The following is a 15,632-nucleotide window of genomic DNA, read 5'->3' as shown; positions in this document are numbered from 1 at the left end:
CTCCCCAGTTTACAGACAAGGATACTGAGCCTCAGAGAACTAAGGGCACCAGAGACCACATCATTGTGGACAGGGACCCAGGCTGCTTCTCTGTAGTTGCACGGTGAGCAGGTATGGTCACACTTCACGACGGATGTGGATTTCTTCCCTTGCATTTTTCCTGAAAGAAATGGCAAGTGCGTCGGGTTCTTTTATTTTCAAATATCCAGGCAATTTAAAAAGGCTATTAGAAAATAGCAAAATTAACAAGCATACCCAAGTGCAGAAATTTTAGCAGCCCTGCAATCCACAGATATGCTCTTTGTTTTTCCTTAATGAGGACGTCGTGTAGATGTAGGGATTCAGATGCTTGGTTCTGTGAAGTAGTCATGGGAACCGCAGGGCTGAGAGGTTTATATTTGAGGGGAGGAAAGGCAGAGAGCTGTTGGATGAATGCATACTTCCTAAATTAAATTTTTTAGGAATAAACATTACCAGCTAACACTTGATTTATAGTTTGCCAAGTATTTTCATGAGTTTTCTGATTTTAATATCTGATTTAACATATTTAATAAATATATCGAACAAGTGTGTAATAAATATATTCTGATTTAAATATTATGAAATATTGTCAACTTTTGAAGATGACAGTGGGGATAATTATGTCCATTGTGCAGACAAGGACACAGAGAGACTTCGGGGTCACATAGAGTGAGGGGTGGAACGGAGATGATTCACATGTTCTACAGAACTTAGAGCTTTTCCCAAGAGTCATTTAATTCCAAGTGTCCCCCTTTCTGATTCCCCGATGTCCAAAATAAATATAATGTGAGCCACTTACATAATTTAAAATATTCTAGTAACCACTAAAAAGATAAAAAGAAACAGGTGAAATTAATTTTCATAATGTTAATTTAGCCCAATGTATCCAACACATTATCATCTCAACATACAATCAGTATAAAAATTATTAATGAGATCGTTAATGTTTTTTGGTACCAGGTCTTTAAAATTGTTTCGTGTCTTACACATACAGCACATCTCAGTGCAGACCAGCACGTTTTGGGGTCTCAGCAGCAACATCTGGTGATTGACTGCTATATGGGGCAGTGTGGCTCTAACTCCTACAAAGTCATTTCAGAGCCCAGGGGTGCCCCCTGACCTTGAGGCTGGCCTCCATTGCCGTGGAGCCCCTTGACAGCGGGTGGGTGAAATGGGCTTCAGCAAGTTTCTGAATCTGTAAACTTGTGGTTTTCAGATGTAACTATTGGAGCTTTCATGTCGGACAGTGTGGTTCTCCTAAGGTGAGATGCTTCTCTCTTTCCTCTTGGCTCTTCGTGGGTGAGGGATGGAATTTGGTGGGGAAGGGGGGCCCAGGGGAGTTATTCATCATTAGTCAGCAGTCACTCTGCCCTGTTCCTTGCAGGCAGAGGTGCTTGGTAAGTGCGAATGCTGCCTTTGTTTTTTCATTCTTGTTATCCTCTATCCCAGGGTTTCCAGCCGGTGGGCCTTGAGTGGTTTACGTGTGTGAGAGGATAGCATCCTCTAGGATGCTAGAAGCTCCTCTAGGAGCTTCTAGGAAGAGTTGGGGTTTTTGCCTTTTGCCGTGAACAGTCCCTTCCATAGATGTGCTCTACACATGGTGTCATTTCCTGTGGGCGCCATGACACTGCTCTATCCCATCTCTTCATCCCTGCACCCTTCATCCCGGCTCTCCCACCTTGTAGTCCCCAGCCCCCCAGGGCCTGGGAGCCTCCTGCCCCCTCATTCTTTGGTGGCAGCAGAGGGTGAGGGACATGAGCTCAGGCCCAGTCCTCGTTGTGAAGCCCATGCAGTCTGGATCTTTCCTGCAAAGGCCAGCGGGCTGCTGGCCTACCCATGAACCCTCTCCAAGTATTTCTGTCTCTGTGACTCAGAGAAGGCAACATTACACTTTGGAGCAGGAGCCAACTCATAGGTTTTGTTAACAACCTGATTTCAGAACTTTCTAAAATGGGCTAGTAGGCTCTTAGAGCTGGAAGGGATCCCAGAGGCCATGGATTTCCACACCCTAGATTCCTCTTGTTCAGCAGGGCCTTCCTCTGAGTCTCCACCATAGTACCACACAGCCTCCCCTAGAAGGACGTAGTGCCCAGGGTGGGGATTAGTAACTTCTGAGGGGACCAGTTCACCCACAGGTAATGAAAAATGTTAAATTGTTCAAGCTAGTTACTTTGCACACACTTAACTGACAAATGCTAATTTCAAGGTTTGTCTTATTGGCAGCAGTCAGAAAATCCATGTGTAACTTACTTTTTCAAGATGATGATCATAAAATTCCTGAGTCAGAAATGACTCTGCTACTCCAGGAATTATAATACTTCTAATATCAACCACTACTCATTTATTGAGCACCACAATGAGCAGAGAATTGTGGGGAAACATAATATTTCAGGCATTGTCCATTCTACACCAAGGGGATTAGTTAAAGCAAGCCATAAATACATCATAAAACGTCAGCTATATAATGAAATATGTGATAGGTGCTATATGAACAGTATAGATAATAAATATTCTAAGGATTTAGAAAAGATGATGAACAACACCCTAGGGATGCTCTAGACAGAGACTTGGATCATATTTTCTCATCTAGACACATAGCCTCAAGGGCCTTTGGCTTTCAAGTTCTTTCTTTCCTAAGAGTTGGCTTAACATGGCCAATCATGTTGGAAATGAAATGAATAAATTTAATATGACATCCCCCACCACCACCACCGCCTGACAAATGTTAAATTGTTAAAGAGGCAGAATAGCCTTAAGGTTAAGGGTGTAAACTCTGGGGCAAGGTGGTCTGGGCTCAAACCCTAACTCTGCCCTTACAAGGTGAGTTTCCTGGGCAAGTCTGGTAACCTCTGCTTCAGGATTGTCATCTGTTAAAAAGGCAATAATAGTACTTACCTCACTGGGTATCATAAGTTCTTATGAGAGCTCAGTGAGCTAGAACAGTGCCTGGTTTAAGTGCCCAGTAAATGTTAGCAGTTCTGACATCAGTTGGGTTTAATTTGCCTGCCTCAAAGTCTGCTTCTTGGTCCCCTATCTTCCATATAACAGCCCTTCAGTATTTGAAGGTGGCGGCTGTGTCCCTCGGGTGGTGACTTCAGTAAGATGGGTCCTTTAATTACTCCCCACGGGACTGGATTTCTACTTTATCACCCTTCTTCTGGGTTGGTAGTTTTTCAGGTGGAACAGCTTTCATAGCTCCAGATGGTTGCGGTTGGACTTGTGAAGCCAGGGCTCTGGCTGGTGGCCTCACGAAGTCATTTTCCCTCCCTCACTCTTCTGAGCAGTGTGCCCTGGCTTCTCAAGATTCCCCTTGAATAAAACGTGTTCCCCCACTTCTCTTTGTGGAAACCAGGCCCTCTCCAAACTGGGAGCTTCTGGCACAAAAGGCACATCTCATAGGTTCTGCATTTTCATCATTCTTGTATTTTATAAGCTTGTAGCTGTGAGCTCTAACCCAGAAGGGCTTGTCTCCTTTTGTCCTCTGATGTGAGGGACAGCCCTCCCCAGGGGTGTAAACATAAAGCATAAACATAAAGCGAGGCAGTGACACATGGATGGGAGACCACAGACCCCAGCCTGGGATGGAGGGTTGAATCGGATGAGGTGAATTCTAACGGGGCCAGATGTAGAGTCCATGGAAGAGAACGCCTGGAAGCACTCCTGGGGAGGGGAGGCTTTAGGAGCAGGGCCAGGAGCACCGGCTTGGATGGGGAGGTCCGCGGAAGGCCGTGACAGCTACTCTAGGGGTGCCAAGCTCACCATATCCCATTCCCTCATTCATTCTGCTCTGTGCATTGACCTGTTGAGACATGAAGTAGCTCCCTGGAGTAATGGATAGCTTTGGGGATATCCCAGTTAGTGGTCTAACACCTTCACCAGGGTGCGGGCTCATTATGTGTCCCCCCCGACCCCGTCTCTGCCCTGCAAGCAACATGACCCCACAGAAGGCCAGGGTCATTGGAGCAACACCACGTCAGAAAGTATTCTGACTGGTTTTATTATTTACCTGGAAGTTAAATATCAGGATCAAATCAAATATCAGAATTTGAACTATCCGAGAAGCATCAGAAAGAAGTATTCCATGGAAAAAGAAGATGTGGTGTGTGTGTATATATATATATATATATATATATATACACACACACACACAATGGAATATTACTCAGCTATAAGAAAGAATGAAATGCCGTTTGCAGCAATACGGATAAACCTAGAGACGATCATACTAAGTGAAGTAAGCCAGGCAGAGAAAGACAAATACCATATCTCACTTATAGGTGGAGTCTAAAAAAATGATACAAATGGACTTATTTACAAAACAGAAATAGAATCACAGACATAGAAAACAAATTTCTGGTTACCAAAGGGGAAAGGTGGGGGGAGGGATAAATTAGGAGTTTGGGATTAACATATACACACTACTATATAGAAAATAGATAAACAACAGGGTCCTACTGTATAGCACAGGGAACTATACTCAATATCATATAATAATCTATAAGGGGAAATAATCTGAAAAAGAATAGATATATGTATATGTGTAACTGAATCCCTTTGCTGTACACCTGAAACTCACACAACATTGTAAATCAACTATATTTCAATTAAAAAAAAAGTATTCCAGCCACCAGCTTCTTTAAAGTCTCAAGCACATTTGCGGTGCTGTCTTTGGGTGCCCCTTTGCTTTCATCTCAGACTGTGAAACCCAGTCTCCCGCCCCCCAGGGGTGTGGGTTGGCCAAGCTCTGCCCTCGGGAAGTTTGTTCTCTGGGATTAGCTTGAGAGGGCAGGCCTGGTGTTAGGGTAATAGGCGCTTGGTGTTAATGCCATTGAAGATTAAAGGAAGTGATCAGAGAGGCTTATGAAAGATTTCTGGGCTTTTCCTGGTCCAAAAACAATACTTGGAGTTGAAACAAAAAGGCTTGAGGGAACTGATCTGATGGATGTTGGAGATGTGCTTGTGAAGGTCCTGGTCTGTCATTTCAAAGGACTGTTGTTTTTTTTTTTAAACAATGGCTCATGGAGGTCCTATTGTCTGTACCACTCACTTCTGCTTCCTACTCACCTCGCCTTCCCCTGCCAGGAGAAGAAGTGTCCTCCCCACAAGGGGGTCCTGGGGTGATAGGAGGGCCTGGGCTGCTTCTGTGCAGTGACTGGCAGGACACATGGGCAGCTGGGGTTCTCACAGGGTGGACGCCCTGTTTTGTGAAACTTTGGCTCCTCCTGTGGTTTTCAATCCCTTGGCCTGGAGAGGAGGTTTCACCCATTTGACAAGGTTTTTTTGTTTGTTTGTTTTAATTTTTATTGGAGTATAGTTGATTTACAGTGTTGTGTTAGTTTCAGGTGTACAGCAAAGTGAATCAGTTATACATATACATATATCCACTCTTTTTAAGATTCTTTTCCCATATAGGCCATTGCAGAGTATTGAGTAGAGTTCCCTGTGCTATACAGTAGGTCCTTATTAGTTATCTATTTTATATATAGTAGTGTGTATATGTCAGTCCCAATCTCCCAATTTATCCCTCCCACCCTTTCCCCCCAGTAACCGTAAGTTTGTTTTCTACATCTGTGATTCTATTTCTGTTTTGTAAGTAAGTTCATATAACAAGCGTTTTTGAATACTTACTCTCCTGGGAATATCAGGATGAACTCACCAGGATTCCCACCACCCTCGGAGGGCCTACAGGGCGGGTGGAGCAGGTTTGGAAATGGACAGTGACCTTAGTTAGTAGATGAGGCGAGGTGTGAACACAGTGTCGGGAACACAGAGAAGGAAGACATCCAAGTGCCAGGGGTGCTAAGGAACACTCGAGCATTTTCCAAGGATGAAGCCAGAAGGAAGTTGGAAAACCGGATATTGGATTTCTTCCAGGCAGCGCTGTTGTCTGACTTCCGTTAGACCTACAGCTGTATCTGCTCTGGGATCCTGCAGTTCCTTTCTACCTGTCACAGCTGTTCCTCTCTTGACCCATGTCTCAAGGCAGTGCTGGCAATAGTGAAATCCCCTAACCCCATCTGGGCCATGCAGCTCCTCGCTTCCTTTTTTCTCTGAGGTTTTCCTTAACGCTTTCTTTTCTCAGAGTTGGTGTTGGTCCTGGTTCCCATCTGTCTTGTCCCCCTGGATGCTCTTTGTGGGATCACTGAACACAAGTGAGGTCATTGTTCTCAAGCTGCTAATGCCCCTTAATCTTGTTATGTCACCCCAGTGGCGTGAAGGCCGGGGCTCCTTGGAGGTAAAAGGGTCTTTTTGTGAGGCCTGGAGGGGAGAAGGTTAAGCCATAGCTTAGGTGAACCGTCCCTCAGCAGATGTTTGCAACAAGAGCAGAATGGTGTGATTCACTCTGCTTCTGTTGGGGAGCCCCCGGGGAGTCCCCAGAAGGCCAGCAATGATGGATGGAGTCCATCCATCAGGCCCTGGGGGATGATCCCTGTCGGTGAGAGGAGTGTGCTTGTTTATTGGGTTTCACTTTTGGTCCCACCACCAGGCAGGTTGGTTTCTTCAGCTCTAAAGTGCTTTGGTGTTACCAGCTGGGACTCCATTCATCAAGGTCTTTTAGAAAAATACTTAATTAATTGATGGGAGTAAATGAAGAGAGTAGGTTTGACCCACTGGATGGGACTTTGCAGTTCATGCTTGTAACGGCAGTAAATGCTTTGGGGAATTCCTGCTTATGTATCTATTTCTTGAGTCACAGCATCCCCTATAGGGACGCCTCTTAAATCTATTCCTATCTTCCTAATATAATGGAAATCAGAACTTAACTGGTGAAATTTTAAATAATCTCTCAGCATCTTGTGGTTCATTTACGGCTTCAAGCAGATACATGTGTTTTGTTAACAACTAACTTGCCTTCATTATTGGGAAGATAACCATTCATTTATTGGGAAATAAGCTGAGAAACCGGAGAAAAGGATTTGCAGAGCACCCTGGCCATTCTCTCTTGGGCTGTTTCACACTTTAATTAGAGGCTGGGCTGAAGCCCTGGGATTTGTCCTGTTGGTTTACTTCTCATTTGGTTCTGAGTGCTGCTCTTCACCGTGACTAAGTCGCCTTCCTCTTGACCTGTAGGGCGAGACCCGTCATCACGGTGGATGTCTCCATCTTCCTCCCCACCTCCATCAACATCACGGCGCCCCAGTGCCACGATGGCCAGCAGCCTGTGAACTGCCTGAATGTCACCACCTGCTTTAGCTTCCACGGCAAGCACGTTCCGGGAGAAATAGGTAAAGAGCCACCGAGTCAGGGCTCAGCATAGCCATCTTAGCTGGAGTGGGCATGTGGGGTCGTGGGAAGCCAGGGGATGTTTCTGGGGTTCCCTCCTGCTGTGCATCCCAGCTGGTTTTGTAGGCAGCAGGCCCACAGGCTAGATGCCCTTTCCCCTGAGGTTCCCCCTCTTCCTTTCTTACCATTGTTTTTCCAATTCATTGCAACCTCTAGCTCTCAGACAAATAATATTTGACTCTAAGCATCCTTTCTGCAAATTTCCATGGACCAGACTGAAACCTCACTGGGCCACGGGTGGGATAGGTGGTGGGGCTTGTGGAAATGCAGTGAATAGCCTGGCCCTTCTGGAACATTCCATGCAGTTAGAAAAAAGAAGTGGTGGGACTTTGGAGGCTCTCCCTTGAGCTTGCAACACCAGTCAGATGTCAGGGGCTTGTGTTCTTTACTGTGGAATCAGAGACCGAGGATGGGTGGTGGGATTAGGATTGCTGAGTTTTACAAAGGCTCGGGCTTCCAAAAGGTGGGGAAGCTGCTTTGTTAGCTTCAGATGTTGGAGAAGGGGCAGGCGAACCCTGGCCAGTGGCAGCTGTCCCTGCCGTTTCTCTGACTGGGAGAGGGCGACTTGCTGGCCCAGCTCCAGAGACTGGGCCAAGCCCAGGAACAAAATAGGATCAGTGTGTATTAGAATTCAAAGTGTGTGATCACCTGAAGGAAATGAATCTGGAGCAGCTGTGCAGATTAAGAGGTCTTTTAACTTGAGAGACATTGAATAATAGAAAGTAGAGTTCCAGGAAAATGAAAAAAAACAAAACAAAACAATAAACACCACCACTATTAAGGACCTGGACTCATTGAATTTCTTAGACAGTTTTTGTGTCATGAGTGTCTCCCCTCCCTACTCACTGTGTAGTCCTTGGACCAGCGGTATCAGCATTTCCTGGGAGCTTGTTAGAAATGCAGAATCGGAGGCCCTGATCTGAACCTCTGAACCAGAAACTGGATTTAGATCCCCACAAGATGCTGGTACACATTTAAGTTTGAGAAGCTCTGCTCTGGAGTACATGTATGTGGGCGCCCGGACACGCAGAGCTCACGGTGCACACACTATTCCATTTCTCCGCTGCACCTTGAATGCTCTACCTTATTTAACAATATGCTAATCCTTCTAGGCTGTTTCATTGGCATTTCTCTTGATCTTCAGGTGGATTGAATAAGCTCAACAATGAAGCCTTGTGTTTTTTATATGGATTTTTGAAAAAGAACTTAGAAATTTCAAAACTGAATATAAATTTACTGTGAACTTGGGACTTGGTTAGTGAGAGAGGACTAACAAACTTTTTGTGTGCAACCCAGTGAGAAAAAGATACTTGGTCCGGATCATACAGGTCTCGGTGAAGCCAAGAGTTGAATTCTGGTCTGATGATACTATTGCTTTCCAAAAATGATTTCCCACCACCTCCCTAATTGTTTAAGGCACCACAGTCTCTAGGAAAAAAATGTTCTGATGGTCTTGGGACTCATATATCCTCTGCCTAATTAGATGGTGTGTCCTTTATCAATACCAACTTGTGATGTAGTTGAACTCCATTAAGAAACATTTTAAAAGAATTGTTGAGTTGAAGATTACGTCTGTTGTGTTTAAAAATAAGCAGAACTACTCTACAATTCTAAGAACAGCAAGCAATTAATAGTTCATGTGTGTGTTCATTTGACAAATATTTACCGTTCGCCTGCACGGGCCAGCCGTGTCCTCACGGAGTTTTTGATGGGAATTAGAAGGAGTTTCTGTTTTGATCCTGAAGCTGCATACACAGTTTTCAGACTCAATAACTACATCACTGTGGTGGTGAAAATGGAGGTGAGTTGGGTAGAGCAGGAATAGAGGAGAAGAAACCAAGATGCAAATTTTGAGCGAGAGTGATTTCAGAGCATATGAGATCAGTGGGAGAGCAAACTCTGATTTGTAGGTTCAGGGGCTGAGCCAGGAGGAGATGTGGGTTTCTCCTCATGCTGCCCCCCACAAGTGGATCCTTCTGGAACCCCAGTCATTGACCCCAGCCACCAGGGCCCCTTTCATTGACCCTGGTCATCGGGGACCCTTTCCTTGACCCCAGTCATTGGGGCCCCTTTCATTGACCTCCAGGCAGAATTATAATTAAGGTCCAGGCTAGCAATGGCCCTTCAGTGCTGGGGTATGATGGAAGAGACAGGCTGTCGGATGACATCCAGTGTTGCCTTCATGGGCAGCAACCTGGCTAATGTCCACCTTAGGATGTGGAACGTTGAGCAGGAGCACCTGCCCCAGTGCAGGTTACTTCCTTACCCTCCATCTGCCACATGGGTTCATTGATGAAATTAGACATCTCTTGACAGTCTAAGGGGATGTTTGCCCACATTTATTTAAGATTCAGGCATGAAGAGGATGATAACTGGAGACTTTGGGTATTCGTAGGGCAAAGCAGGAAATTTTCTATCCCTGGCATTTTCTGTGCCTTCCCCTGCCATTCAGGGAAATGAGCTATATCTCAGTCTTCGCAGTAAAGGGAGAAATGTAGAAATCTGCCGCAAAATAAGCTGGCAGGGGAATACAGAGAGTTTGAGGAGGGAATGATGGGAAGTCATGATGGTGTGATGAGGAATCAGGTGGAGGCAAAGTAGCCAGGTGGATCCAGATGTGGGCAGAGTGCAGCATAGAAGCAGCCCCTTGGTTCTGTACCACCGGGAAGATCAGGTCCCCTGTTTCCATATCCAGGAAGGATGGGAGCACCTTCAGCACACAGACATCCTCCTCTCTCCTCCAGGCCCAGCAGCCAGTGCTGGCCAGCTCAGTGTCATTGCTCAGGCCTCTGTGTTGGGAGCCCAGGGCTGGAACTCCAGTTATGAGCCTTCCTTGCTCTCCCTGCTGGCAGCTGCACAAGAGCATGTTAGTGGTGGTTTTGGCATGGCATGCTTGGCAAGTGGGCATCTTCTAGGCACCTCACAGTGTCTGCATATCCAGAGCTGAGTCTGTCAGCAGAACGGCTGCATTTGGGCAAGACAGCCTGGGCAGTGCAATAAAGAGGCGCCGGTTGTGTGCTAGGTACTTCGGAACAGTTGTCCGAAGTGGCATATATCTGCTGGCATCTTCAGCTGCGGGACCACCCTGGGGATGTCTTGGGGGGCTGTAAGCGGTTGACATTATAGTCATCTCTTTGGTTTTTTCTCTCCCTTGGGACCTGATGGGGCTGAAGCATACACACAGAGAAGGGACTCCTTTTGCCTCTTCATTTTCTGTGTTAGTAATGGAAAAACCAAAGCTCCCACTTGGTCACAGAACATTCAGGGCCAGCTGATGACCCAAGCCACTAGAGGGGCTGCTGCGGCTTCTGGCAATGCTGTGGGAACTACAGAGGTTCTTTACGGGGGTGACTCTGCCTTGGCGCCAGTGACAGCTTGGCAGGGTCTATTCAGGAAGATGGAAACCACACCAGTTATTTTAACAGAGAGCGTTTAACGTTTGGAATCAGTTAAGCAGGTCATGGAGGACCCGGAAGTAACTTCAGGAAGCAGCCACCACTTCTAGGTCTGCACCAGGGATCTCAAAGGTGGTTTCCAGACCGGCTGCCACAGCAGTACATGGAATCTTGTTAGACATGTGAATTCTGCCTGATTTGGAAACTCTGAGTGTGGGGCCCAGCAAAACGTGTTTTAAAGGAACTTTTTTAATATATAAAAATTTATTTATTTATTTACTGGCTGAGTTTGGTCTTTGTTGCTGCCTGTGGGCTTTCTCTAGTTGTGGCCAACCGGGGCTACTCTTCGTTGTGGTGCACAGGCTTCTCATTGCAGTGGATTCTCTTGTTGTGGAGCATAGGCTCTAGGCACGCAAGCTTCAGAAGTTGTGGCTCACGGGCTCTAGAGCGCAGGCTCAGTAGTTGTGGCTCACGGGCTTTGTTGCTCTGTGGCGTGAGGGATCTTCCCGGACCAGGGCTCGAACCCGTGTCCCCTGCATTAGCAGGCGGATTCTTAACCACTGCACCACCAGGGAAGCCCGCAAAATGTGTTTTAACAAGCTTGCAGCTGGCTTAGGTTTGAGAACCTCTGGTCAAGGGGAACAAAGGGAAAAGGTTATACACGTGGTGGACCACTTCCTTGGGCTCATCAGAACCTAGAAGCTTGGAGAAGCGACCTTGCGGACCTGGCATCTAAACCTCAGAGGAGGGGACAGTGGCTGGTGCTGCTGGTACCTCAGAGGGGTGCAGTGAGGCTGGTTCTGAGGTGTGGGGGAAACATGAAACGAGAATTAACTGCTGTTGGAGCGGCCACCATGGAAAACTGTCCCTTGGTTAAGCTCATGGGAAGCCCCTTCCCCTCTTCCAGCCTTGCAGCCTCCCTCAAGCTCTCCATGTCTGCTGGGCCTCCCAGAGAGCTACTGGCAAGGCAGAAGTGAGGTTTGCAGAGTCCCAGCCGAGCAGAGCAGCAGCTTCTTTTTTTTTTTTTTTTTTTTTTTTTTTTGCGGTACGCGGGCCTCTCACTGTTGTGGCCTCTCCGTTGCGGAGCACAGGCTCCGGACGCGCAGGCTCAGCGGCCATGGCTCACGGGCCCAGCTGCTCTGCGGCATGTGGGATCTTCCCGGACCGGGGCACGAACCCGTGTCCCCTGCATCGGCAGGCGGACTGTCAACCACTGTGCCACCAGGGAAGCCCGAGCAGCAGCTTCTTAAATCCGTCACAGGGAGTCACTGAAACTCCTGTTGGCTCATTCAATCAACAGATAGTTATTAGGTTCTGAAAGGTGCCAGACTCTGTGCCCAGCGTTGGGCACAGAGCATGGAACAGGCCAGTCAAGGTCCTTGCCCCCATGGAGTGTGTGTGGTCAGCCCTGTGCTCCGTCCTGGGGTGCAGACACCGTGCCCAACTCAACCCCCAGAACACACTTATAACGGATTTCATCAAGCCATTTAAAACAAGAGTTCGGCTCATCTCAAGTCTTATTAACCTTCATTCTTGGCCTGGGGAGCAGCGTGTGGCTCCTGGGAGCCTCCTGGTTGCCATAAGCAAGGCAGGTGAAGGCCATGCCTGAGAGGCCTCTGCCCCTTACCCGCGGGCTGGGCCTGTACTTACTTGCCGGCCAGGCTGAAACCTAAATGCACTTGTCAGTCCTTGGAGGCTGAGACTCAAGCTGGCAATCCTGGACTCTCCCCGGAGCACTAAATAGAAACCAGGCAGGGCTGAGCCCTAAGTGGTTGTGTTCTGTGCTCTGACCCAGCTCCCTCATGTTGCTGTGGCTCTCGTATAGCCTGGCGAAGCTGTGAGTGAGCAGGGGGTCTGCCCTACCCCTGGACAAGCAGTAGAGCCCAGGTCCTGATAAATAGCACCAAGGTCATGCAAGCCAGTGGCAGAAATAAGTCTGACACCAGCAAGCTTTCCCCAGGCCCTTCCTCTGGTCCTAAGGGTGTGTTTCTACTCAAGAGAGCATTTGCACACAGAGAACATTCCCTGAGCTCCTTCTGGTCTCTCGAGAAGCATGGAGTTGGGATAATGAGGCAAATCCATGTTCTATGAGGGGGGGATCCTATTCTAATTACCACCTCATTCCTTTGGGGGAGGGCGAGAAAAGTTAGGTAAGTGGAAATAGCCTTTTTTCCCCTCTCCTGGAAAACTCCGAGGGAAGCTCAGAGTAAGTCGAAGGAGGATTTATTAGTAGAATTTCACAGCTGAAATCATGTTCTGATGGAGAATGGGAATGAATCAAAACTCTCTGGGAGCGACCAGAGCCGTGCTGATGCAAGACAGCTGGCTCGATGCTGGCCCGGGCCGGTGTGGGGGGCCCTGGGGAACCAGCTGGGGGGCAGGGAAAGGAGGAGGCTGGAAGCATGACTCTGGGCTGATCAGCTTTTCCATCAAGATGACATCATTCGACATGGCAGGGACACAAGCTGCCAGAAGGAGAGCTGAGGATGTGAAGTGCGCTGTTGGAGCAGGCCCTAATCAGAACCAGCACCTCCCCGGCCCCGGCTGACTGGGCTGGGGGCGGCCGCTAGCAACTCCACCAGCCTGTTGCTCCCACGGGGTGAGCCGCCGAGCCAAGGGGCTGTCAGGCTGCTTCTCCGGCATCTCGTCTGCTTCTTAGGCGGGGCTCCCTTTTAGACACACTTGGGGTGGGGGCTGATCAAAACTGTTAGCAGCGAGCTCAGGGATTTAGGGTAGTCCACACTTCTTGCCACTCTGGCAGCTACCTCCTCACTCAGGCTGGGTTTCCCATCATGGGTCTCTGGTTTTGTTCTAGAAGAGAGATTTTGCTAAGGTGCTGACTTCTTTTTGTGTAATTTAAAATGCCAAAATAAATTTTAAATCAAGGAGAAGCACTGAGTAGGCAGTTCAAAAGGGGAGATGTTTCCAAAACGATTGCACTTGGTGAATTGGGTAATTTGGTCTGTCTGATTGTATGCTTTCTTGTTTTAGAAATATCTGGTAGGTGAGCGTGTTGGCATGTGTACAGTCTGCCCATAGCAGAGCAGCGGTTGTGGTCCTTAGCTTGGCGTTAGTAACTCAGCTGTTTCTCCCCTCCCTTGAGTTGCAAGAAGAATCTATTGGGCCAACAATTCTGCAGTGAGATGGGGTTTTGGAGAACTAAGCTTGATGTTTGTTTATAAAGTATCTACACAGTTCTTGGCACATATGGAGGGTCGAATTCATTCTGTTTTCTGGACTTGCCCCATTTCAATGCAGATTCTTGCAGAAGCAGAGCCTGTATCAAGGATTTGAGTGCACATTGTTGATTCAGGAGGGGATCCCAGGAAACATCAGTAGGAAAGCAGGACCATGAGATAGGAAGGGAGGGCAGCTGTATTAGGGTTCACCAGAGAAGCAGAACCAAGAGGGTGTGTGTATATGGATATTATAGCTCAGAGGCAGTCTGGAAGCAGCATTTCTTTTCTGGGGTGGGACCTTGGTCTTTACATTTTAAGGCACTCAACTGATTGGGCGAGGCCCACCTGCATTCTGGAGGGTAATCTGCTTTATTCAAAGTCTACTGATTTAAATGTCAATCCCATCTAAAACATACCTTCATCGTAACATCCTGATGGGTGTTTGACCAAATATCTGGATACCGTGGCTTAGTCAAGTTGACTAGAAACCATCACAGCAGCTGGATAGAGGGTGTGTTATTGAACAAGTTACCACTGTAACAGGGCGGCAGGAGCAGAATCCTGCTAGGGAAGTCTGGGAGCCAGTGTGGAACACACCTCACGGTTACCCCACCCAAAGGACCAGGGAGCTGGGGTCATGCTTCCCTGAGCGCTGCCCCAGGGGCTTTAGTCCTTGGTGCTCCTGGCCTGCCATGCCCACGGGTGCGTGCCATGCCCACCAAAGCCCTTGGGAAAGGGAATGCAGGTGCCGGCAGTTGGAAGTTGGGCTGGACAGCAGGGAAATGGTAAAAGCCAAGAGGATGTAGGTGGGGCCCTGATGCTATCTGCTCTGTCTTCCTGTGTTCATTTCCACCCAGGCTTTCTCTGGGCTCAGCCATTCATTGCTGACGAGATGGTTCAAACCCTCGGTTCTCTCCTTGGTCACCCTTCATGCCCACGCAGGGGAGGGCGGCTGTAGCTCTCTCACCTGGGAGGACGGCCAGGTGGGGGGCTGTAGCGGGGACCCCACTCAGCAACTGCTGCCACCACATTGGTTACCCCACCAAGGTCTTCTGGCTCATCTTCCAGCAACACCCATCTCCAGTCCTGATCCTGCTAAATGAAACTTGGAAACTCACTTCATTTATGTTGTACATATTCTTATTGTTTGGCTGTTGCTCAGGGAAATTGTGATTAGGAGAAAGTAAATTAGCCAAAGTTCAGCTCCAAATCTCTATACTCATTTGATTCTGCTGTCTGTGCATTCCAAGAATGTGAGTTTTTTGTCTGATAATATAAAAAATGCACCAAGAACCAGTATGGTAGGAATAGCCCAACACTGGAGATGAGCAGAGTTCCAGATTCCGCTCTCTGGCCTGCAGCAAGTCTTGTTCCCTCTTGCGCCATCAGTTCCTCATCTGAAAAATGAGGGTCTTGATGTAGATGGTCCCTAGGCTTGCCCAAAAGGTTAGACATTCTACGAGTCTACCCCATTTCCTGCACTGTCACCATCAGAGTAGGTATGTAAATCTTGTATAGGTTCCCATGTTTTCTCTGTTGAAGTACTTTCCCGTGTGCTTTCTTCCCAAAAACATCTCCTGGGATCATCCAGGTCGCAGGTACCTCCTGGTGATCTAGCCTTGCCTTGGAAATCAGCTGTTTGCTGAAATAAACAAGCTGGGGCAAACCTGCCCTTGCTGACCAGGAATCTGCCAGCTTGGCCTGGCAAGGTCCCTGAGATGGCAGAGGCCCAGGAAAACCATTAAATGCATCA

The 15,632-nt window shown here is 47.8% G+C and overlaps 1 protein-coding gene across 1 annotated transcript in view; it reads left to right on the top strand.

Annotated features, from left to right (window-relative positions):
• ITGA9 (integrin subunit alpha 9) overlaps window positions 1–15,632 on the top strand; it is a 350,494-nt gene that overhangs the window by 69,444 nt on the left and 265,418 nt on the right. Inside the window, exons 13-14 of the mRNA XM_060163908.1 lie at window positions 1,238–1,283; window positions 7,093–7,247. Of these exons, the coding sequence (XP_060019891.1) occupies window positions 1,238–1,283; window positions 7,093–7,247 (201 nt within the window). The remainder of the gene's footprint in view (window positions 1–1,237; window positions 1,284–7,092; window positions 7,248–15,632) is intronic.

The sequence above is a fragment of the Lagenorhynchus albirostris genome, chromosome 10 (genome assembly GCF_949774975.1).
Source record: "Lagenorhynchus albirostris chromosome 10, mLagAlb1.1, whole genome shotgun sequence".
Lineage (NCBI taxonomy): Eukaryota > Metazoa > Chordata > Mammalia > Artiodactyla > Delphinidae > Lagenorhynchus > Lagenorhynchus albirostris.
This window is presented reverse-complemented; position numbering and strand designations above follow the sequence as displayed.